Source organism: Homarus americanus, unplaced genomic scaffold, assembly GCF_018991925.1.
Source record: "Homarus americanus isolate GMGI-L3 unplaced genomic scaffold, GMGI_Hamer_2.0 scaffold23598, whole genome shotgun sequence".
Taxonomy (NCBI): Eukaryota; Metazoa; Arthropoda; class Malacostraca; order Decapoda; family Nephropidae; genus Homarus; species Homarus americanus.
The window spans coordinates 5145563-5170117 of NW_024731054.1; the positions used below are offsets into that span (position 1 = coordinate 5145563).

The following is a 24555-nucleotide window of genomic DNA, read 5'->3' on the forward strand; positions in this document are numbered from 1 at the left end:
GTGTGTGAGGGTATTGTATGTGTGTGTGTATGTGTGTGAGGGTATGGTGTCATGACCTTGGCCCAAGACAACTAATCTCACCAAACAAGCGGCTACATTGTTTTTCTGGGACTGCCTGAGTGTTGAGACCAAGTGATTCACGGTGATAAGGCAGAGGAGGAGGAGGGGGTTGGAGGGAGGGGGAGGGAGGGGTGGGGAGGAGGGAGTGAGAGAGAGGGAGGGAGGGAGGGAGGGAGGGGTGGGAGGGGAGGGAGGAGAGGGGGTGGGAGGAGGGAGGAGAGAGGGGTGGGAGGAGTGAGAGAGGGAGGAGTGAGGTGAGGGGGGGAGGGAGGAGAGATGGGGTGGGAGGGAGGAGGAGGAGAGAGGGGGTGGGAGGGAGGGAGGGAGTGAGAGGGGTTGGAGGAGGGATGAGAGAGGGTGGGGAGGGGAGGAGGAGAGAGAGAGGAGGGAGGGAGGGGGTGGGAGAGAGGGGTGGGAGGGAGGGAGTGAGAGAGGGGTGGGGAGGGTGAGGAGAGAGAGGGAGGGAGTGAGGGAGGGAGGGGGAGGAGGGTGGGGAGGGGAGGAGATGATGAAGGGATTATGATACATCGGCATTCCGTCGACCTTGCTTGTGATGCTGATCGATAAGGAAGTGTGAGAAAGGTGATGAGGGTTGGGGAGAGGAGGAGGTGTGGGTTAGGAGGTGTGGGTTAGGGGAAGAGGCGGGGTTGGGAGAGAGAAGATGTGGGTCAGGACAAGTGGGGGAAGTGGGGATCTGGATGGGGGAGGGAGAGGAAGAGGGATGAAGGGGTGTTGGGAGCTGAGGTGCAGAGAGAGGAAGGGGTGGGGGGGTGGGGAGGTTAGTTATGAAGAGGAAAAAATATTTAACACCTGAGTCTTAAAAAAAATCAGACCACATGAAGTTTATCACCCAGGGTTATTTCACCTTAAAAATAAACCTAACGCTGACCTAATCAACACTAACCTAACCTAACCTAACCTAACCTCCGCCCCCTAGGTATAGCGTTAAGGTGTTCAATCATCAGGTGAAATAAGTCAAGGAAAGTGGAGGTAATCTTCAGATGATCCGAGAACTCTAGCTGGCAGCAACAGTGTTATCGGTTACCCCACCTCGCAAATATGCCTTAGCTAGCGAGGATAACAAGCACTGAGGTGGTGTATTAGTTCCGGCTCAGGTTTGGGTGACTGTTGCTGGCGTGGGTTTGGTTAGTGTTGGTCTCACAATTTGATTTCGAGTCGTGTGAATATTTGTGCACGTGAGGTTCTCTGTGCGTGTGTGTGTGTGTGTGTCAATGCATGTGGACACAACCATATGCGTTCTCACACACACGCACACATATAGTTACATACATACATACAGACAGACAGAGAGACTTACATACACATCACACCTGTCGAGCTATTAGTCAGGTATAATTGGCTATTGACCAAGTGAGATTAATTTCTGTACCTACCTGTACCATATACCTGTATTTTATACCTGAATTTATACCTGTACTGACATTCCTGATTAAATTCTATGACTATGGAAATTACTGTAACACACACACCCAATAATAACACCCCAGCATATATCACCCTAAAATTACTCACGCTAACCTAACCTAACCTAACCAAACCTAACCTAACCTAACCTAACCTAACCTAACATAACCTAACCAAACCTAACCTAACCTAACCAAACCTAACCAAACCTAACCTAACCTAACCAAACCTAACCAAACCTAACCTAACCTAACCAAACCTAACCAAACCTAACCAAACCTAACCATCCTAATTTAATCTAACCTAATGAAACGTAATCTTAACCTAACATAGTGTAACATAATTTAACCTAATCACCCCCAGGTAGCATTAGGGTGTTTAATCATCAGGTGAAATAATGTTTATGGGGAGGAGGGGCTAATCTTCAGGTGGTCCCATTACACCACACTTTAATCTGGTCTTAAGACTGATATTTTACGACAAACTCTTCCAACTTTCTTGACCTTTAAATTAAAATGTGTTTGTCACTTGGTTTAAAGTTTGTCGTGGGTGTGTTGATGACTTAATTACTGGTGTTAGAGCAGTAATAGTATGGATGAGTGGAACAAGTTACCAAACATCATCATTAACTCGAATACGCTGGATAGCTTCAAACATAGGTTGGGTGGATATATGAGCGATAGGTGTAAACGGGACTGCCTAGTATGAGCCAGTAGGCCCGCTGCAGTTTCCTCCAATCTTATGTTCTTATGTTAACGTCGAGGTGATTATGTAGAACTGGGAAGGTGTTGTTTGTTATGCTTGTGTTTACCTGTTACATAAGAACATAAGAATGGAGAAAACTGCAGCGGGCCTACTGGCTCATACTGGGCAGTCCCGTTTACACCTATCGCTCATATATCCATCCAACCTATGTTTGAAGCTACCCAGCGTATTCGAGTTAATGATGTTGTTTGGTAACTTGTTCCACTCGTCCACTACTCTATTACCAAACCAGTGTTTACCTATCTCGCGCCTAAATCTAAATTTGTCTAATTTAAAACCATTGTTACGAGTTCGTTCCTGGTTGGATAGTTTGAGTACCTTTGTAATGTCCCCTTTGTTTAGCCCTGACTTCCACTTATACACCTGTAATATATCGCCCCTCACTCTACGTCTCTCGAGGGAGTGCAAATTAAGATGCTTTAACCTGTGTGTGTGTGTGTGTGTGTGTGTGTGATTACAAATGTAAGTCATGTGTAAAAGAGTGTTTCAAGTGAGAGAAATATCGGGTGTGAGAGAGAGAGAGAGAGAGTGTGAGAGAGAGAGAGAGAGAGATTCAAATGTTATAAAAGAGACTGATATATGTAGCTAGGAGAGGCAGATAGACAGGGAGATAGACAGGCAGACAAACAGACTTCAAATGACCCAGAATGCACTACAACAATGGAGGATCAACCAGCATAACAACATAAAATAGGAGAAATTGTTCAGGTTATTGTGGTCTTGTGGTCACCAACAGGACAAAGGATGCGATGGTGGTAGGTGGAGGGGTAATGGTGGTAGGTGGAGGGGTAATGGTGGTAGGTGGAGGGGTAATGGTGGTAGGTGGAGGGGTAATGGTGGTAGATGGAGGGGTAATAGTGGTGGTAGGAGGAGGGGTAATGGTGGTAGGAGGGGTAATGGTGGTAGGTGGAGGGGTAATGGTGGTAGATGGAGGGGTAATAGTGGTGGTAGGAGGAGGGGTAATGGTGGTAGGAGGAGGGGCAATGATGGTAGGTGGAGGGGTAATGGTGGCAGGTGGAGGCAATAGTGGTGGTAGGAGTGAGGGGCATGGTGGTAGGGAGGAGGGTAATGATGGTAGTGGAGGGGTAATGGTAGGTGGAGGGGCAATGGGTAGGTGGAGGGGCAATAGTGGTGGTAGGAGTGAGGCAATGGTGGTGGTGAGAGGAGGGTAACATGGGTAGGTGTGAGGGGTAATGGTGGTAGGTGGAGGGTAATGGTAGGAGGAGGGGTAATGGTAGGTGGAGGGGTAATGGTGGTAGATGGAGGGGTAATTGGTAGGTGGAGGGGTAATGGTGGTGGTAGGAGGAGGGGTAATAGTGGTGGTGGTAGATAGGTAGTGGTTGTGGGTAGATGGGTAATTGTGGTGGTAGAAGGGATAATAATGGTGGTAGTAGGAGGAGGGTAGGTAATGGTGGTAGCTAGTAGGTGGAGGGGTAATAGTGGTAGTGGTGGCAGGGAAAGAAGAGAGGCAAAGATAGTAGTGGTGGTGGGTGGTGGTGGCTAATTTGGTGGTAGTGGTGGTAGGAGGAGAAGGGATGGTAGTGGTGGTAGGAGGAGAAGGGTAGTAGGTGTAGGAGTGAGAAGGGGTGGGTAGGTGGTAGGAGGAGAAGGGGTGGTAGTGGTGGTAGGGAGGAGAAGGGTAGTAGTGGTGGTAGGAGAAGGGGTGTGGTGGTAGAGAAGGGTGGTAGTGGTGGTAGGGAGGAGAAGGGGTGGTGGTGGTGAGGAGAAGGGTAGTAGGTGGTAGGAGGAGAAGGTGGTAGTGGTGGCAGGAGGAGAAGGGTGGTAGTGGTGGTAGGAGAAGGGTGGTAGTGGTGGTAGGAGGAGAATGGGTAGTAGTGGTGGTAGGAGGAGAAGGGGTAGTAGTGGTGGTAGGAGGAGAAGGGGTAGTAGTGGTAGGAGGAGAAGGGTAGTAGTGGTGGTAGGAGGAGAAGGGGTGGTAGTGGTGGTAGGAGAAGGGAGTAGTGGTGGTAGTGGTGTAGTAGGAGGAGGAGGAGAAGGGGTGGTAGTAGTGGTAGGAGGAGAAGGGGTAGTAGTGGTGGTAGGAGGAGAAGGGGTGGTAGTGTTGGTAGGAGGGGAAGGGGTGGTAGTAGTGGTGGTAAGATTAGTCAGATACTACATGGGTCTAAAACCCTCAATATATAATCCGTATATATGTGTTGAGTGCCATTAACTCCTCTATGACTCTCACACACACTCACACACACACACACACACACACACACACAAGCCGTTTATATACGACCTTGGCAGAGAATTGAGTCACCCACATTGTTTATAAGTAATGGTTCCGTGTTTATAATTGTCTTCATCTGTTAATGTAACTAGCAAACACTAGCCAGACCCTCCTAGTGTTCTTCTGTATAAGTCTCTCACTGACTCGTTGTTCTTGCTGTCGATGTTATTTTGTTCTTTAAAGTCGATGTTATTTTGTTCTTTAAAGTCGATGTTATTTTGTTCTTTAAAGTCGATGTTATTTTGTTCTTTAAAGTCGATGTTATTTTGTTCTTAAGTTTGTTAAGTCGATGTTATTTTGTTCTTTAAAGTCGATGTTATTTTGTTCTTAAAGTCGATGTTATTTGTTCTTTTAAGTCGATGTTTAAGTCGATGTTATGTTATTTTGTTCTTTAAGTCGATGTTATTTTGTTCTTTAAAGTCGATGTTATTTGTTCTTTAAAGTCGATGTTATTTTGTTCTTAAAAGTCGATGTTATTTTGTTCTTGTCGATGCTTATTTTGTTCTTTAAAGTCGATGTTCTTTAAGTCGATGTTATTTTGTTCTTAAAGTCGATGTTATTTTGTTCTTTAAAGTCGATGTTATTTTTGTTCTTTAAAAGTCGATGTTATTTTTGTTCGATGTTATTTTGTTCTTTAAGTCGATGTTATTTTGTTCTTTGTCGATGTTATTTTGTTCTTTAAAGTCGATGTTATTTTGTTCTTTAAAGTCGATGTTATTTTGTTCTTTAAAGTCGATGTTATTTTGTTCTTTAAAGTCGATGTTTAGTATAAATTATGTGTTCAAATTATCCGATTACTTAATGGTTATATTATCTCCTTCAGTTTATTTCACCTGATGATTTATACCTTTGGGGGTTAGGTTAGGTTGGGTTAAATTAGGTTAAGTTAGGTTAGGTCAAGTTAGGTTAGGTTAAGTTAGGTTAAGTCAAGTTATAATAATTTAGGTTCTGTTAGATTAGATCAGGTCAGGTTGTGTTGAGTTTGGTAGGTTAGATTAGATTAACTCAGATTAGGTCGCGTGGAGTTAGGTTATGCTGGGTTAAGTTAGGTTGTTTAATAATCAGTTTATTTAATCACGAACAGTCTTGTTAATGATGAATATAAACACCTGTTGGTTTAAGTTGTCAAAGATTCATTACTGTATATTTTCTCTGCTCCTGAGGTGAAGGGAACTTACTGCACCTGAAGACGGGAGAGTCGCTGTTGTAATTACGACGTTCATCTGGTCACCATCTGTACGTCTTAGCTTGAGTGGGTAGTGTGGTCGTCTTCCCGTGATCAACCGAGGGAAACATTTATTGTACTGTAGCTGCCTGTTAAGAATCGGGGCCAGGAATGTTGTGGTCTTGGTCAGTGAAGGGGAAGACAGTATACTGTAGGTAGTTGGTGTGAGGGAACTTAACATACCAGCCTCTGAGAACCCATGCTATGAAATCTATGATTCTGTTCAATAAAATCAGAATCGGTGGTTGGGGTTGGGTGGTTGACGTAGTGGGTGTCGTAAATAACTTGGCGTGAGAGAGCGGGACAAGGTCGCCCGCGCATGCGCTTCGGCACATCAACGTGGTTACCCACTTTCCAGAAATTAGTTTATGCTTGGCTACTTGAACTGCAACTACAGTGGTTTTTGTGTATATTGACACACACACACACACACACACACACACACACAGACACAGACACAGACACATTTCCCATCATTCGTTGTTACTCATTTATTCTCACTGCTGTCAACGATGGTTTATACTGTGGTCCTCCCCTGCCATAACAAAGAACCAGATTTGGTTCCCCCGTCGCTTTACACAAGCTACTGCAGCATCACCGCCACTACCTTCTGTAAAATAAGTGGACGCCATATATATATATATATATATATATATATATATATATATATATATATATATATATATATATATATATATATTGTGTGTGAGGGTGCCAGCAGTAGCAGTGAAGGCGAGGCAGCAGGTCGAGGGTCCAGGTATTACAGCACTTGGCAGGCATCACCGTCAATGGATCACGTTGTTGTGTGTCATATAAGGTTCCATCCCGGGCTGGAGCAGTACTTAAGCTGCCTATATAAGGTGTACACCTCCACCCTGTACTGTACCTCCTCCCCCCTACTGTACTATGGTGCGATGTACTGTACCTGCACTGGGCTAATGGGAGGCCATCACTTACCTGTTTCCACAATCTTGTCTCCACACACATAGTGAAGGTCTCAGTATATGTGCCTGGCTACTGAGATCTGTGGGGAATAAAGGAGCTATACACACACACATACACACACACACACACACACACACACACACACACACATACATACATACATACATACAATGAGACGAATGTATACAGTACGCACACAAACTCTCATGCACATGGGGTGGGAAGGGATGTGTGGATGTTGGTGGAGGAAGAGAATGAAAGGAAAAGGAGGAAGAGAGATGAGAAGGATAACATGAGGAGAACAAAAAGATGGAGAAAGGACAGGAAATTGATAAAAAGGGTAGAGGGGGAGAGAAAGAGAGATTGAGATTGGATTTTATTACATGATGGGACACAACCTGGTAACACACACACACACTCTCCCTCTCTCTCTCTCTCTCTCTCTCTCTCGCCACCACTACTACTGTATTTAATAGCTGGTACAGGAGAGAGAGGAAGGGGATGTACTGTACGTAATCTGTTACCACATCCTGTACGGGTTATTACACACAACACAGGAAAAGCAAGACTAAATAATGACTCTTTCAGCTGTGGAATTTGTATTATTATTAAATTCATCAGTCGTAAAAAAAATATTTATATATCTAGAGATTTTTTTTTAGCTAGACTTTATCCCATGTGGTATTAGTAGGAGTATCTTAGGGAAATGAAGAATGTTATATGTGAGGTTGTTTTAGGTTTGGTGTTTTTTTATCCATAAGAACATAAGAACGGAGGAAACTGCAGCTGGCCTATTGGTCCATACTGGGCAGCCCCGTTTACACCCAACCACTATCGCTCATATACTCATCCAACCTATGTTTGAAGCTATCCAGCGTGTTCGAGTTGATGTTTGGTAACTTGTTCCACTCGTCCACTACTCTGTTTTCAAACCAGTGTTTACCTATCTCGCGCCTAAATCTAAATTTGTCTAATTTAAAACTATTGTTACGAGTTTGTTCTTGGTTGGATAGTTTGAGTACGTTTGTTATCTCACCTTTCTTTAGCCCTGACTTCCATTTATACACCTCTATCATATCGCCCCTCACTCTACGTCTCTCGAGGGAGTGCAAATTTAGATGCTTTAACCTGTGTCTGTACTCAAGGTTCCTAATGCCCGGGATTAGTCTTGTCATTCTCCTCTGGATTCTTTCTTGGGATTCTATACCCAGCCTAAGCTAACAGAAACTTGCAGGGCTTGAGATTATATATAAGCTATGGATACTCTCTTCTTAACTGTCGTATTTATTTTGGAGTGGGATTGTGTTTTGGTAGGTTAAGTTAGCACCAGGCGGTTCATTGAGCGTGTGTGTGTGTATGTGTAGGCCGTTTTGATGCTGAGTTATGTCCTCGGTGTGGTGTCAATAAGGGGCAGCAGGGCAGACACGTGCGTCACATGCGAGGGACACTACACCTTTCCTAGCTAGCATGCGAGTGTCGACTTTATGCAGTTGGTCTATATAGTTCAGAGTTCCGCGTTGTTGAGGTCACGGACCGATCCCAATGAATGGATTCGGAGTGTTTGTGTCCTCGAGCTGGACTCCGGCTTCGGCTTTCTTGATGGTGGGTTTGTTGTGTTGGAGAATTTGTATATTGGAAAAGTGGTATATAAAATGAGTAGCTCTAATCTTACCTAGTACATATTTTGTTTGCGTTACAGTACGTGATATAAATACAAATTTAAGTTCTAAGAATATCACGCATGGTTTGAGACACGGTGGGGATGGAGGGAGAGCGAGGCATCTGGGTTTTGGCGCCAAAATTTGGTCTCAGCTGCTTTCTCCCGCGAGCCAGACTTGTCATCATTACCGGGTTTGAATTTAGTATTTAATTTATGACAATTTATCCTTCATCGTCAGTTATTATCCTCTATGTACTACCGAAAACAGTTATAAATATTTAAATAACTTGAAATATAAATTAAACGAATGAACCACCAATTATGTGGAGTTGACAGCGAGTAATTATTTTTTTTTTACCGTGTCAGCTGTTGGTTGCTTCTTCCTGTTGTTTTTCTGCGATAATTTTGTACAGATTTGACGGAAGAGTGAGTGTAACGTGACCCGGGAAGTTGTTAAGCGGGTCCTGTACAGCTGGTGGGGAGCGATAGAGAATCCCTGAGCATTTCCGGACACTTGAATTCCTGTGTGCTAACGGCCGCCCGTGTGACTGTGTGCGTGTCTGAGGGCGTACACATGTGTCTGGATGAGTGTGTGTGTGTGCGTGTGGGTATAATGCATGCGAGTAGGGAAGAGGTGTGTGTGTGTGTGTCACGTACATAATAATTAAGGCTCGTATAGCATTAGTATTCAGTAGTAGTGAGTAGCTATGTATGGTGGTAGTGTGGGCACAGAAGGGTCACGCTAGCCTGGGTGACTGACCACTTGGGGTGACCGTCCTCTGGGGTGTAAGGGCCAGGGGTGTTGGGGAGAGAAGAGGAGTGACCGTCCTTTGGGGTATAGGGGGGGTTGGGGAAGGGGGTGACCATCTACCGTAGGCCGTACGGGTGGGGGGGATGATGGTAGAGGGAGAAGCCGCTGGTCATAGGGTCTCGTGACGTCACCCGTATACCCTCCGGTGATTGGTTGACTCCCCTTCCACCCTACCTTGTTATTGGTTGTCTCTCTATCACAGCTGTTATTAAGACGCACATACGAACCCTAGCCCAAACCAACATAACCTAACCTAACCCAACGGAAATATTGCCTTTGAAATTTTGTTGTTGAATTTGGTGTTGAGATTTTGTTTTTAATTATCCAGTTATTGGGATTTGAGAATACGTTTAGTGGAGGAAAGTCATGTGTTGGGAGTTTGTCCTTATTGGTGGCAGAACCTGTGTCTAGTAGTAACAAGGGGGAAGTGGACACCAGTGAAGTAAATAAGAGTCGTAGGTCCATTACGACAGATCGACAGCACTGCCAAAATGATAAGTTGCAGCAACTATTGCTGCAGGTACCAGAAAATTTGAAAAAAAGTAGCTATAGCGCAGGAGGTGGGCGGCTCGAACTGGTTAACTACGTTACCGATAAGGGCAAATGGTTTCAGTCTTAATAAACAAGAATTTACAGATGCCATTGCTCTAAGGTACGGTCGGCCAGTAGAAGGTTTGCCCTCCCAATGCTTGTGTGGCTCTTCCTATGCTGGCGATCACGCCATGGTGTGCAAGAAGGGGGGCTTCATATGCATGAGGCATGACGAGGTAAGGGATCTCACAGCAAATATGTTGAAGGAAATCTGCCGGGATGTCATGGTAGAACCGACCCTCCTTCCATTGGACGGTGAGATCTTCCAATACGGGACTTCAAACACATCTAACGAAGCCCGTGTGGACGTCAGTGCTCGATGATTCTGGACGCGGGGACAGCTATCTTTCTTCGACATCAGGATTTTTGATCCCATGGCCGCATGTCACTGTAACCTAGCTCTCGATGCTGCACATAGGAGGAACGAGAACGACAAGAGAAGGGCATATGGGGAGAGAATTCAAAACGTTGATCAAGGCAGCTTCACTCCTCTAGTGTTCACAACCTCTGGTGGGATGGGACCAAGTGCAAGATGTTTCTACGCCAGACTCGCGGAGTTGATCTCCGAACAGAAGCAGCAGCCCAGAAGTTATGTTACAGCCTGGATGAGATGTCGACTGTCTTTCTCTCTCCTTCGGTCGGCTTTGCTCTGCCTCAGGGGAACGAGAGCTTCTGCCCCAACTCCGACAACTGCTGCAGATATTGACTATGAGGCTACAGTCACTGAATGCCGCATAGATCTGCGGCTCAACTAATTTAACACAGATAGGATAGCTACTTATGTATTAGGATATTTAATATTAAGGTAAATAAATGGTGGCGAAGGTGTGGCTATTGGGGGAGGCTGGAGGCCACGTTAAAAAAAACAAAAAAAAACAAGAGTAGCAGTAATCCAATAGTGTACTAAAATGGTGGCGAAGGTGTAGCTATAAGGAGAGGTTGGAGGCGACGTTTATGAAAAAGTAGTAGTAGTACTGGTTAACTACGTCACCGATAAGGGCAAATGGTTTCAGTCTCAATAAACAAGAATTTACAGATGCTATTACTCTAACATACGGTAGGCCAGTAGAAGGTTTGCCCTCCCAATGCGTGTGTGGCTCTTCCTATGAAGTCGATCACGCCATGGTGTGCAAGAAAGGGGGCTTCATATGCATGAGGCATGACGAAGTAAGGGACCTCACAGCAAATATGTTGAAGAAAATCTGTCGTGATGTCAGGGTAGAACCGACCCTCCTTCCATTGGACGGTGAGAATTTCCAAAGAAGCCCCTTGTTGACGTCAGTGCTCGAGGATTCTGGACTCGGGGACAGTGAGCCTTCTTCGACAACAGGATTTTTTATCCCGTGGCCGCATGTCACCGTAACTTAGCTCTCGATGCTGCACACAGGAAGAACGAGAACGACAAGATAAGGGCATATGGGGAGAGAATTCAGAACGTTGATCAAGGCAGCTTCACTCCTCTGGTGGGATGGGACCAAGTGCAAGATACTTCTATGCCAGACTCGCAGAGGTGCTATCCGAACAGAAGCAGCAGCCCAGAAGTTATGTTACAGCCTGGATGAGATGTCGACTGTCCTTCTCTCTCCTTAGGTCCGCTTTGCTCTGCCTCAGGGGAACGAGAGCATCGGCCCTAAAGCCATCAACAGTTGCAGATATTGACTTTGAGGCAACAGTCACTGAATGCCTCATAGATCTGCGGCTCGAATAACTCAACACAGCTCGGATCGCTACTTATGTACTGTATTAGGATAGTTAATATTAAGGTAATAAAATGGTGGCGAAGGTGTGGCTATTGGGGGAGGCTGGAGGCCATTTGTAGGAGTATCCCGTCCACGGGTACTGAGCCAGCCAGGGAGGGAGGGCCCTTATACCCTTCTCCTGGCCTTCACAGGATATAGTGATGATGATAATAGCAGTAATGATGATGATGATAATGATCTCTAGAAATGATAATAATGATAATGATGATGATCTCTAGTAATGATAATAATAACAATAGTAATAGTCAATAAATACTGTACTGCAGTTATCATCGTATAATAGCATGTGTTTTGTTTAATATGTGTTGTAGTGTGAATAAGTCTTGTCTAGTGTGTTATTATATGAACAGTTGAGTAATGTGTTATGGCGTACAGTATGTAATGGGTGTACACTGTGGATGGCAGTCATAACACACACCTGAGCCACACGTCGTAACATTAGCAACCTGGTCTCTTGAGTGTCGGGTGTTACTCATGACATCCTCTGGGCAGACAGCCTTATTTTATGACGTCACATCTTTGGTTTATGACGTCACATCTTTGGTTTATGACGTCACATCTTTGGTTTATGACGTCACGTGTTCGGTTTATGACGTCACATCTTCGGTTTATGACGTCACATCTTTGGTTTATGACGTCACATCTTCGGTTTATGACGTCACATCTTCGGTTTATGACGTCACATCTTTGGTTTATGACGTCACTTTTTTGTTTATGACGTCACTTTTTTATGACGTCACACCTCGTAAATCCTCTCCTGTGTTGACTTAATTGCAAGAGGTTGATGACGTAATGATATGCAAATGACTGGAGTATATTGAGGATCTTGTCTTTATAACTTTCATTCTTTATCAAAATTAATAAAGTGTTGAGGAAATTAATGTGGATTACCTGGACGTTTGGCACCCCAGTTTGTTTCACCTGGACGTTTGGCACCCCAGTTTGTTTCACCTGGACGTTTGGCACCCCAGTTTGTTTCACCTGGACGTTTGGCACCCCAGTTTGTTTCACCTGGGTCATCGAAAGAGAGTGCCGGAATTTAAATTTCTTGTTGACAAAAATCTGGGTATTATTTTTTCAATGACTCAGATTTTAACACACAACCATTTGAAATCTGGGGCCATTCTTTTTCGATGACTCTGCATATATTATCAAGGTCACATGATAAACCTCTAGGTTGCACTGTCACTTATGGCCCCGACAACAACACCTGGGATTGAATTGGTAGTTACATCACCTGTTATTACCTGGAGGGCGTCATGTCACGTTTGTAATTGTGATGATGATGTGTGTGTGTGTGTGTGTGTGTGTGTGTGTGTGTGTGTGTGTCGTATCTAGGTTAAGGCATCTCTTCTTATGTGTTTGAGAGAGTGTGATAGATAGATAGATAGATAGATAGATAGATATAGTAAAAGAGAGAGAGAGAGAGAGCTACCATAAAAATTGAATTGAATTGGATTAAGTTTGGTTAAGTTAGATTAAGTTTAGTTACATTAGGTTAAGTTAAATTAGTTAAGTTAGGTCAGGTTATATTAGGTCATTTTTATCTCGGTTGTACACTACTTGATGGTTAGGTCAGGTCATGCTAAAATTAGGTCATTTTTATCTCGGCTGTACACTACTTGATGGTTAGGTCAGGTCATGCTAAAATTAGGTCATTTTTATCTCGGCTGTACACTACTTGATGGTTAGGTCAGGTCAAGCTAAAATTAGGTCATTTTTATCTCGGCTGTACAGTACTTGATGGTTAGGTCAGGTCAGGTCAAGCTAAAATTAGGTCATTTTTATCTCGGCTGTACAGTACTTGATGGTTAGGTCAGGTCAGGTCATGCTAAAATTAGGTAATTTTTTATCTCCGCTGTACGCTACTTGTTGGTTAGGTCAGGCTATATTAGGTCATTTTATCTCGGCTGTACACTAATGGTCTCCACTCCACTATATACCCTGGACAGCTGAGGCGTTGTGTTGTACCCAGAAAGTTGCCTCCCACACGTCCCTCTGTTTGTTTTCACCACCACCCGTGTTTACACCTTGTGCCCTCGAGTAGCTCACTCCGTTGATGGAACACCCTGTTAATTTGGTCTCAGATGAGGGAGATTTATGAGACACCCTGTGAAATTGGTGGCAGATGAGGGAGAGTTTTCGGGGCATCCTGTTAAATTGGTGGCAGATGAGGGAGAGTTTTTGGTACACCCTGTTAGATTGATGTCAGGTGATTGTATACTTATGGGACACCCTGTTAATACGATATCTAGTGATGGTAAATACATTAAAATTCACAACATTGAACCTCTCCCGCCAGGTGCTTAATTACGTACAGAAATCCAGGTGAGTTGGGGAGGAGACGTGTGTATATTGCCACCAACACACACACACACACACACACATACACACACGGTCCGAGTTCCAACCCCGACGGTGTGTGTGTGTGTGTGTGTGTGTGTGTGTGTGTGTTAAGGGTAAGATGAGTGGTGCAGGGGTCAGGATATCGTGTAGCGGCGAGGTGTGTATGTGTGTGTGTGTGTGTGTGTGTCGGGGGGAGGAGGGCACCCAGGCTGGCACCCTTCACTCGTGATTGGTTGGCTGGTGTTGGTTTACCCTGGTGTCAGCTGACCACTCACCTTACTATTGTTGTGATGGAGGCAAGTTGAGGCTGGGGTGTGTGTGTGTGTGTGTGTGCGCGCGTGTGTGTGCATTAATGCCTTTATCTTATGCCTCTGTTTTGGGTTAATATCTTTCCCTTATGCCTCCATTGATGTAGCGACATAACACTGATTTAACCTAGCTAACCTAATTTAACCCGACCCTCATCTAACCTAACCTAACATAACCCTGATCTAACCTAACGCTGATCTAACCTAACCTAACCTAATTTAACCCGACCCTCATCTAACCTAACCTAACATAACCCTGATCTAACCTAACGCTGATCTAACCTAACCTAACCCTAATCTAACGTAACATAACCAAAGCCCCCAGGTTACGTTAGGGTGTTAAATTTTAAGGTTAAATAAGCTGGGGGACTAAGCTTCATGTCATCCTCAACGTATAACACATTCATAAGCTCATAAACTAAAAAGAAAAGGCTTGTTCGTAGAAATGAGTTACCAGTTTAATACGTATGAGTTACCAGTTTAATACGTATGTTAGAAATGAGTGACCAGTTTAATACGTATGTAGAAATGAGTTACCAGTTTAATTTATATGTAGAAATGAGTTACCAGTTTAATTTATATGTAGAAATGAGTTACCAGTTTAATACGTATGTAGAAATTAGTTACCAGTTTAATACGTATGTAGAAATGAGTTACCAGTTTAATTTATATGTAGAAATGAGTTACCAGTTTAATTTATATGTAGAAATGAGTTACCAGTTTAATTTATATGTAGAAATGAGTTACCAGTTTAATACGTATGTAGAAATGAGTTACCAGTTTAATATATGTAGAAATGAGTTACCATTTTAATACGTATGTTAGAAATGAGTTACCAGTTTAATATATACGTAGAAATGAGTTACCAGTTTAATTTATATGTAGAAATGAGTTACCAGTTTAATTTATATGTAGAAATGAGTTACCAGTTTAATACGTGTGTAGAAATGAGTTACCATTTTAATACGTATGTTAGAAATGAGTTACCAGTTTAATATATACGTAGAAATGAGTTACCAGTTTAATACGTGTGTAGAAATGAGTTACCAGTTTAATATATATGTTAGAAATGAGTTACCAGTTTAATACGTGTGTAGAAATGAGTTACCAGTTTAATATATATGTAGAAATGAGTTACCAGTTTAATACGTATGCTAGAAATGAGTGACCAGTTTAATACGTTTGTATATAATGAGTTACCAGTTTAATGTATATGTAGAAATTATTTACCATTTTAATACGTATGTAAGAAATGAGTTACCAATTTAATTTATATGTAGAAATGAGTTACCAGTCTAATACGTATGTTAGAAATGAGTTACCAGTTTAATTTATATGTAGAAATGAGTTACCAGTTTAATATGTATGTTAGAAATGAGTTACCAGTTTAATATGTATGTCACACCACGAATTATAATTTTCCTTATACAGTGAAACTTCTATATAACGAACTTCTCTCTATATATATATTGCGTTAGATAGGGTTTAAGAGATCCTTGATATAACGGACTTATATCTCTATATAGTTCCTTAGATGGAGGTATCATATCTAACGGACTCTCTGTATAACGAATTGGTATTATTTTAACCACTACCATATCACGTATTATTATTATTATTATTATTATTATTATTATTTTATTATTGTTTATTATTATTGTGAAAGATGAATTGCAATTTATTATGCTTTAAGCGGCGATGTTACATGGAAGGACGATGAGCCAATCAGCTGACTCATGTAAACATGCTGATGGCCACGTACAGGTGTTGTGTGTTGCAAAGGTATGAGGCTCTCTCTCTCTCTCTCTCTCTCTCTCTCTCTCTCTCTCTCTCTCTCTCTCTCTCTCTCTCTCTCTCTCTCTCTCTCTCTCAGCCAATTACGTGAGAACAGGTGATACATAATAAGGTGGTGGGTTACTTTACCTGACACCTCCATAACTTAGGTAATGGTGGTGATAGTGGCAATTGTGGTAGTGGTGGCGATTGCGGTAGTGGTGGTAGTAGTAGTTGGTGTTGTGGTGATAATGATAAAGACGACATTGGTAATTATTGTTGTTTGCATTGTTAAAAGTCATCAGTGGTTAATAAGATTTTTTTCTTCCCATTTCAGGTAAGACTGTTGCCCCCCCCCCTGATAGTTCACGCCCAGCAGGTCAATCAAGGTAAGCAGGTGACCTTGTGTGACCTGGTACCTAGTTCTCTGTCGTAACTTGGGTCATTATTATTATTATTTTTATCATCATCATCATCATCATCATCATCCCATACGCCCTTGGGATCACTTGAAGACTAGACACAATGGGTTATTTCAACTGATATAATTAACCACCCTAGCGTTAACTAAACCTAATTTAACCTTACCTAATCTAAGTTAAACTATCCTAACCTAATCTACACTAATCTAATCTTAAGGAGGTGTAGTTTAAATAGGTGCGTTGAGGGTCCACTGGTTTCTCTCTCTCTCTCTCTCTCTCTCTCTCTCTCTCTCTCTCTCTGTGGCGTGGCCCGGGCTGCTGCAGTTATTTTTTTCCCCAGGACCAAGACTTTTAAGAGGGCCTGTGTTGGTGTTCGTCCTGGGAAAAATAAATAAAAAAAAATAAAAAAAAAATAGTCAAAAACACAACTATATTAAATAAGGTTTGTGTAATAATAATAAAAAAATATTAATTTGTTTTCCTTTATTTTTTTGTCATACGTGTGTTACTGGTATTATTCGTCCTGGATATTTGTAATTGTTTCTTTATGGTTCATGTTGATTCCCGCTGTTGTTAATCATCCTGGGAATAAATTTGTTTTAGTTTGTGTGTGTGTGTGTGTGTGTGTGTGTGTGGTAGGGGAAGGGGTGGTAAATAGAGGGTATGTGGGAAGTGGTGGTAGTAGTATAAATTGTGGTAGTGATGGTGGTAGTAGTGGTGGCGGCAGCCGTACGGGGGGATGCTAAGGGTGACCAGACGCGTTCGGCCGCTCTCAAGGACGCCCGGTTATCTCACCGCCCACCCTCCCCTCCCTCCCCTACCCACCCTTCCCTCCTCCCCTCCTCTTCTCGCCACTCCACCCTTCCCACCCCTCTCCTCCCCTACCCTTGCCTGGTCTCTATCGCTGCCTCTCCTCCTCCTCTTCTTCCTCTTCCTTCACTTTCTTTTAGTACCTTCTTCTTCTTCTTCCTTATCTATATATTACCATTATTGCCTCTTCCTCCTCCATATCTCACATCAACTTCTATCATTCTTCATCCCTTCTTCTTCTTCCACCTCCTCCTACCCCTCTTCCTCCCCCTCCTCCTCTTCCATCATTGAAGGAGGGGTGGAGTACTGTGTCCGGGGGGGGTGCAATAGTTAGCTTATGAGGTGGGTGGTGGAGGTGTTGTTAATCTTCTTTCTTCTGCTTCCTCTTCTCCTTCTTCTTCTCCACCAGCAGCAGGAGAGGCCCCGTCACCTGCCGCCTACAGGTCACCTCTTATATCCAGGGAGTGTGGGGGTGAGATGCCAGGTCCCTTCCAGGTCTTTATCAGGTCCATTCCAGGTCTTTTATCAGGTCCATTCCAGGTCTTTTATCAGGTCCATTCTTCCAGGTCTTTATCTGGTCCATTCCAGGTCTTTTTCTAGGTCCCTTCCAGGTTTTTTATCAGGTCGCTTCCAGGTTTTTTATCGGGTCGCTTCCAGGTTTTTTATCAGGTTGCTTCCAGGTCTTTTATGAGGTCGCTTCCAGGTCTTTATCAGGTCCATTCCAGGTCTTTTTCTAGGTCCCTTCCAGGTCTATTATCAGGTGTCTTTCAGGTCAAAGGTCAAACTAGTTTAAGAGGTTTTAGAGGTTATGATTGTGAGTAATGTTAGGTGAGGTCAGGTTAGGTTAGGTCAGGTTAGGTTAAGTTAGATTAGGTTAGGTTAGGTTAAGTTAGGTTAGATTAAGATTGGGTTTTATTTGACGAGTCACCTCACCATCTGGCGTCTTAGTGTGGATGAGAAAGTGAAATGATGTCTCGAGGAGGTGAATGTCGCTCCTGAGGTACTTGAGGGGAAGGGGGGGGGAGGATGAGGAGAGCAAAGAGAAGAAGAAGAAGACGAAGGAAAAAGAACAAGAAGACAAAAACAAGAAGAAAAATACAAAGAAGAAGAATTAAAGACAATAAAGAAGAAGAAGAAAGACGAGGTGGAGATAGTGGAGGACCTACTGTAGTCAGGATGGTAAAAAGTGGCCGCCGTCTCTCAGGTGAACACAGGTACTCAGGTAGTGGGTGACCAGGGGCGGTGACGGCAGCTGTCGTGTTCTCCCACCACCAGTACGGTAACAAGAACAGCTGCAGTAGTAGATAACATACCCCCTGTAGAAGTAGATTGTCCCCCCCCAGCAGTAGATCACCTACCCTCAGTACCAGTAGGTTGTCCCCCCAGCAGTAGATCACACACCCTCAGTACCAGTAGATTGTCCCCCCAGCAGTAGATCACACACCCTCAGTACCAGTAGGTTGTCCAGTAGATCCACACCCTGCCAGTCCACACACCCTCAGTACCAGTAGATTGTCCCCCCCAGCAGTGATCACTCACCCTCAGTACCAGTAGATTGTCCCCCCAGCAGTAGATCCCTCACCCTCAGTACAGCTCAGTACCAGTGGGTGTCCCCCAGCAGTAGATCACTCACCCTCGTACCAGTAGATTGTCCCCCAGCAGTAGAGCACACACCCTCAGTACCAGTAGGTTGTCCCCCAGCAGTAGATCACTCACCCTCACCCCCAGTACCAGTAGGATTGTCCCCCAGCAGTAGATCACACACCCTCAGTACCAGTAGATTGTCCCCCAGCAGTAGATCACACACCCTCAGTACCAGTAGGTTGTCCCCCAGTAGATCACACCCTCAGTACCAGTGTTGTCCCCCAGCAGTAGATCACACACCCTCAGTACCAGTTGTCCCCCAGAGTTGTACCCCCAGCAGCACACAGTACCCCACCACATCAGTACCAGTAGATTGTCCCCAGCAGTAGATCACACACCTCAGTACCAGTAGGTTGTCCCCCAGCAGCAGATAACACACCTCAGTACCAGATTGTCCCCAGCAGTAGATCACACACCTCCAGTACCAGTTGTACCCCCAGCAGTAGATCACACACCTCAGTACCAGTAGGTTGTCCCCCAGGATCACACACCCTCAGTACCAGTAGCAGTTTCACCCCCAACAGTGCCCCCAGCAGGACCACCCTCAGTACCAGGGTTGTCCCCAGCAGTAGATCCACACACCTCAGTACCAGTAGATTGTCCCCACAGCAGTAGATCACACACCCTCAGTAGCAGTAGATTGTCCCCCAGTAGATGACAGGTAACAGCAGTGAGATCACCTCAACAGCAGGGGATGACCCCAACAACAGTAAGAGTGAGAGTGAGTGGTGTGAGCAGGAGGAAGAGTGGGGTGAGTGGTGGGGGGAGGAGCTGGAGAGGGAGGAGTGGGAGTGGTGTGGGGAGGAGAAGAGTGGTGAGGAGTGGTATGGGCAGGAGGAGGAAGAGTGGAGTGGGCTGGTGTGAGGAGGAGGAGGGTGGGAGTGAGCACATGCTGTGGGCAGGAGGAGTGGGAGTGAGGAGGAGGAAGAGGGAGTGAGTGGTGTGGCCAGGAGGAAGAGGAGTGGAAGTGAGTGGTGTGAGCAGGAGGAAGAGGAGTGGGAGTTATTGGTATAGGCAGGAGGAAGAGGAGTGGGAGTAAGTGGTGTGGGCTGGAGGAAGATGGAGTGGGAGTGAGTGGTGTGGGCAGGAGTGGGGCCAAGTGAAGGGAGGGGCATCACCTGGGTACACCGTCCATTTAAAAGGCTTGTGATGGGAAGACTGACCTCATCCACGGTCCTGTGTGTGTGTGTGTGTGTGTGTGTGTGTCCCCGTTCATTACGCCCTATATCTGTTGGTTACTGTTGACATTTAACGCCCTCGGTCTGTTGGAAACGCACCTTTGGTATTTTGCGTGACCTCTGTTTACCGATTATTGTTGCTCTCTCTCTCTCTCTCTCTCTCTCTCTCTCTCTCCTCGGCAAAAATCAGTAGTAATTATTATGGATCACCTGAAAATTAGCCACCCTAATTGGATATGGTTAGGTGAGGTTGGGATTGGTTAGGTTTTAAATTAGGTTAGCTTTCGGTTTGGTTAGGTTAGGTTAGCTTTGGGTTAGGTTTGGTTAGGTTAGGTTAGGTTAGCTTTGGGTTAGGTGAGGTTGGCTTTGGTTAGGTTTGGTTAGGTGAGGTTGGCTTTGGTTAGGTTTGGTTAGGTGAGGTTGGCTTTGGTTAGGTTTGGTTAGAGTGGCGTTAGGTTGGAGGATGATGGAGATAGGTGAGGGAGGAATGGGGAGAGAGGGTGGAGGGGTGAGGGAGGAATGGGGTGGAGGGTGAGGGGTGAAAGTGATGTGTGTACCTCCAGGCGCTTCATCATGGTGGTGGGGGGGCAGAGTTGCGTGGTCATCTGAAGGAGAGAGAGAAAAGAAGCCTCATACTATACCAGTATACCTGCATTTCCTCCTTGGTGATAATAGAGTGAAGGGTGATGGGGCAGGGGAGGGGTGATGGGGGAGGAGAGGGGGGTAATGGGGAGTGGAGGGGTGATGGGGGGTGGAGGTGATGGGGAGTGGAGGGTGATGGAAGTGGGGGAGTGTGGGAGATGGAAAGAGTAGAGGGGGTAATGGGGAGGGTGATGGGGAGAGTGGGGGGTGTGGGGGAGGGGAGGGTGATGGGGAAGTGGGGGGTGATGGGGGAGGGAGGGGTGATGGAACGATGGGGGTAATGGGGGAGGGAGGGGTGATGGGGAGAGTAGAGGGGGTGATGGGGAGAGTAGAGGGGGGTGGAGGGAGCAGTGAGAGTTGGGCGTGAGGGAAAGTGAATGACCTCTTCAACCATTACAATACTGTTGGTTCATTTGTCTCACACCCGCCGGCCAATGGTGGTGGTTGTGGTGGGGGGGGGATTGTGGTTGTGGTGGTGGATTTTGGTTGTGGTGGTAGTGGTAGTTGTGGTAGATAGTAATGGCCACGGTTGGTAACATTGGTAGGTGGTGTGGTGGTGGTGGTGGTGGTGGGTTTGTTGGGTGGTAGTAGTAGTAATAGTGGTGAGATTGTGGTTGCTGGGTAGTAGTGGTGGTGACGTTCGCTGGTAGTAATAGTGGTAATTGGTGGTGGTGGTGGTGGTGAAGGTCGTTGGTAGGACTTGACTGTTTAAAGTGGTCGTTTTCGCCTTGTTAGAGAGAGAGTTGTTGTTGTCGTTGTCGTTGTCTTTGTTGTTGTGTCTGTATGTGTATGTTTGTCGTGTACATCAGAATCATTGAGAATGAAGGTTCGTGTATTATTATTATTATTATTATTATTGTGTGTGTGTGTGTGTGTGTGTGTGTGTGTGTGTGTGTGTGTGTGTGTGATAGTCAGAGTGATTGAGGGTGGAAGGCTTTTGTGTGTGTGTGTGTGTGTGTGTGTGTCAATTGAAGCTTGTTAGTTCATAATAACATGTAGCGATACACCGTCCTCTGACCCGCGTCTTGAAGGTCAACCACTCCCTGGGTCCTACCGCTGGCTCACTCACCACTCACTTGCCCCTCACTCATCCCTCACTCACCCGTCAATCACCCCTTAATCACCCCTCACTCACCCGTCAATCACCCCTTAATCACCCCTCAATCACCCCTCACTCACCCGTTTACTCACCCCTCGCTCACTCCTCGCTCACTCCTCACTCACCCCTAGCCACCGTCTTTACTCACATTTACTCATATCATTATTCACGTCGTCCACCTTTCAAAAGATCTACTTACCTTTACTCATACTGTCTTTTATTTACTCACATCTCGAAATTTGTACTCATAATTACTCATCGAAATTTTGTCTCGTATTTACCCATATCTTGAAATTGTATCTCATATTTAATCATCTTACTCATGTATCTAAGTTCTGAGTCACATTTACTCATATTGACTCACACGTTTGATGTATTATGCATGTATCAGTTACTCACCCTTACTCATAAATATTTAGTCGTCTTCGTGGGAATTTACTCATTCCTCTAGGTTCTTACTCACATTTACTCATTTCTGATGGTTCTTACTCACATTTTCTTATTTCTCAAGGATCTTACTCACAATTATCCATTTCTCACGGTTCTTACTCACATTTACTCATTTCTCAAGGTTCTTACTCACAATTAGTCATTTCTCACGGTTCTTACTCACATTTACTCATTTCTCAAGGTTCTTATTCACATTTTCTTATTTCTCAAGGATCTTACTCACAATTATCCATTTCTCACGGTTCTTACTCACATTTACTCATTTCTCAAGGTTCTTACTCACAATTAGTCATTTCTCACGGTTCTTACTCACATTTACTCATTTCTCAAGGTTCTTACTCACATTTTCTTATTTCTCAAGGATCTTACTCACAATTATCCATTTCTCACGGTTCTTACTCACATTTACTCATTTCTCAAGGTTCTTACTCACAATTAGTCATTTCTCACGGTTCTTACTCACATTTACTCATGTTCGTCCACCTTTACTCACTCCCGCTGTGTTTTACCCACAATTACCTGAGGGTTGATAGTAATTAACCTTTTACGACAGTGTCACCTTGGCTTGTGTTTCCCAGACCTGACCACACCTGGTTCACACAGCAGAGGGTTTTATGGTGTCTCGGGAGCACCTGAAGATTAGACACTCTAGCTGATTTTACCTGAATAGAAACTTTACCTTACCTTTAGTTTGCCTTGCCTTGCCTTGCCCTACCTTAGCTTCCTCCTACCTTACCCACTTCACCTACCTTGCCTTACCTTACCTAACTTTAACCTAACCTAACCTAACCTAACCTACCTTGCCTTACCTACCCTACCCACCTTGCCTTACCTACCTAACCTAACCTAACTCAACCTAACCTAACCCACTTTGCCCTACCTTACCCTACCTTACCTTGCCTTACCTTACCTAACTTTAACCTAACCTAACATACACGCCAGGTATGAATGATGGAAGGCGTGCAGGGAGACGTGACTTATGGCCGCTGGTGTGGTCTGGTTTAGGCTGGTCTGGCCACACAAACACACTTAACCTTGTGTGTTTTTACCCCTCAGATGTCTTGTGAAATATTGTAGGATTGAGAAGAGGAGAGTCGTGTGTGTGTGCGTGTTTCTGTGTGTGTGTGTGCTTGTGTGCGTTTCTCTGTGTGTGTGTGTGTCTGTCTGTCTGTCTGTATATGTGTATTTAATCAATTACCTATTTACCATAATTAGTACAAGGTAAATAACAACACAGGTATAACGAGGTAGCTACAACCATTAATTAATTACCACAGGTGTACAGAAACTTTTCCATCAACCATAACTGTGACACCAACCCCCCCTCTCTCTCAAACGTCTTCCTGGAGCCTGGCGGTGACAAGTACAACCAGAAATACAACATACGATCATTTTACCTCAAGTAGTCTCGTTGCCAGGGGGTTTATAGTTCTCTCTCTCTCTAAAAAAAATAAATAAAAAATGACCTGACACGTATTTTATTTTTATCTCGTAGTAAAGGTTAACTAAAATAGATTAACTTGATATCCAGACTTAGAGTTGAAGGTCAAAATGGTTGTCAAGATTCTACTGTGAGCTGTGAGTGATTTTTTTTTTATTTGTTATTTATTTGTGATTTTTTGGGGTGGGGGAGTCTTTGTTGGGTTGATTGTGGTTGTTATTGTTCTGGTGGTGTTTTATAAGTGTTATTGTTATTACTGTTGTTATTATTATTACTATTATTATTATTATTTCACGCCAGTTAGAGAGGTAATGAGTGATCGTGAATGATGGGAGAGAGGAGTGTATTTAATGTTCCTGTAGTGAAGAACAAATGTATAGAGCTTTGTGTTCGGGTGGCCGTCTGACGTTATGGGTAGGTGATGCTAAAGATACTGTGTGTGTGTGTGTGTGTGTGTGTGTGTCTGTCTGTCTGTGTGTGTGTCTGTCTGTCTGTCTGTGTGTGTGTGTGTTGGTAATGGTTGTGAGTTTAAGTGGTGGTGGTAGTAGTAGTGCTGGTGGTGGTGGTGTGAGTAGTAATTGTTGTGATTGTTGTAGTTGTGGTAGTTGTGGTAATGGTGGTGGTGGTAGTGGTATGGTCCCTCTCACTGATCCATATAAGATTAATGTTTTTGTTTCCCACTAACGACCTTAATGACCCTCCTACCCCTCAACCTAACCCCCTCTCACCCCCCACCCCACCTCCCAACCCCTTACCCCTTCCCATAACCCCCACCCCCTTTTCGTTCCCCTCCCCTTCCATAAATCCCTTTACCCACCTCACCCTCTTTTTTTTTAGAGAGAAAGGAGGAGTTAAAGAAGAGTAGAGGTGGGGGAAGGAAGTTATAGTTCGGAAATTGAAAAAAAAAACTAGGAGGAGGTAAGAGAGGGCGGGCTGACCTCCTAGCTAAGCTAATGGTGTGTTAGGG

The 24555-nt window shown here is 44.4% G+C and overlaps 1 protein-coding gene across 1 annotated transcript in view; it reads left to right on the forward strand.

Moving 5' to 3' along the window:
* The window catches only part of LOC121867440 (leucine-rich repeat extensin-like protein 5), a 23128-nt gene extending 4021 nt beyond the window's left edge, over window positions 1-19107 (forward strand). Inside the window, exons 2-3 of the mRNA XM_042367352.1 lie at window positions 16240-16291; window positions 18680-19107. Coding sequence (XP_042223286.1) covers window positions 16240-16291; window positions 18680-19107 — 480 coding nt within the window. The remainder of the gene's footprint in view (window positions 1-16239; window positions 16292-18679) is intronic.
* Window positions 19108-24555: the final 5448 nt, after the last annotated feature.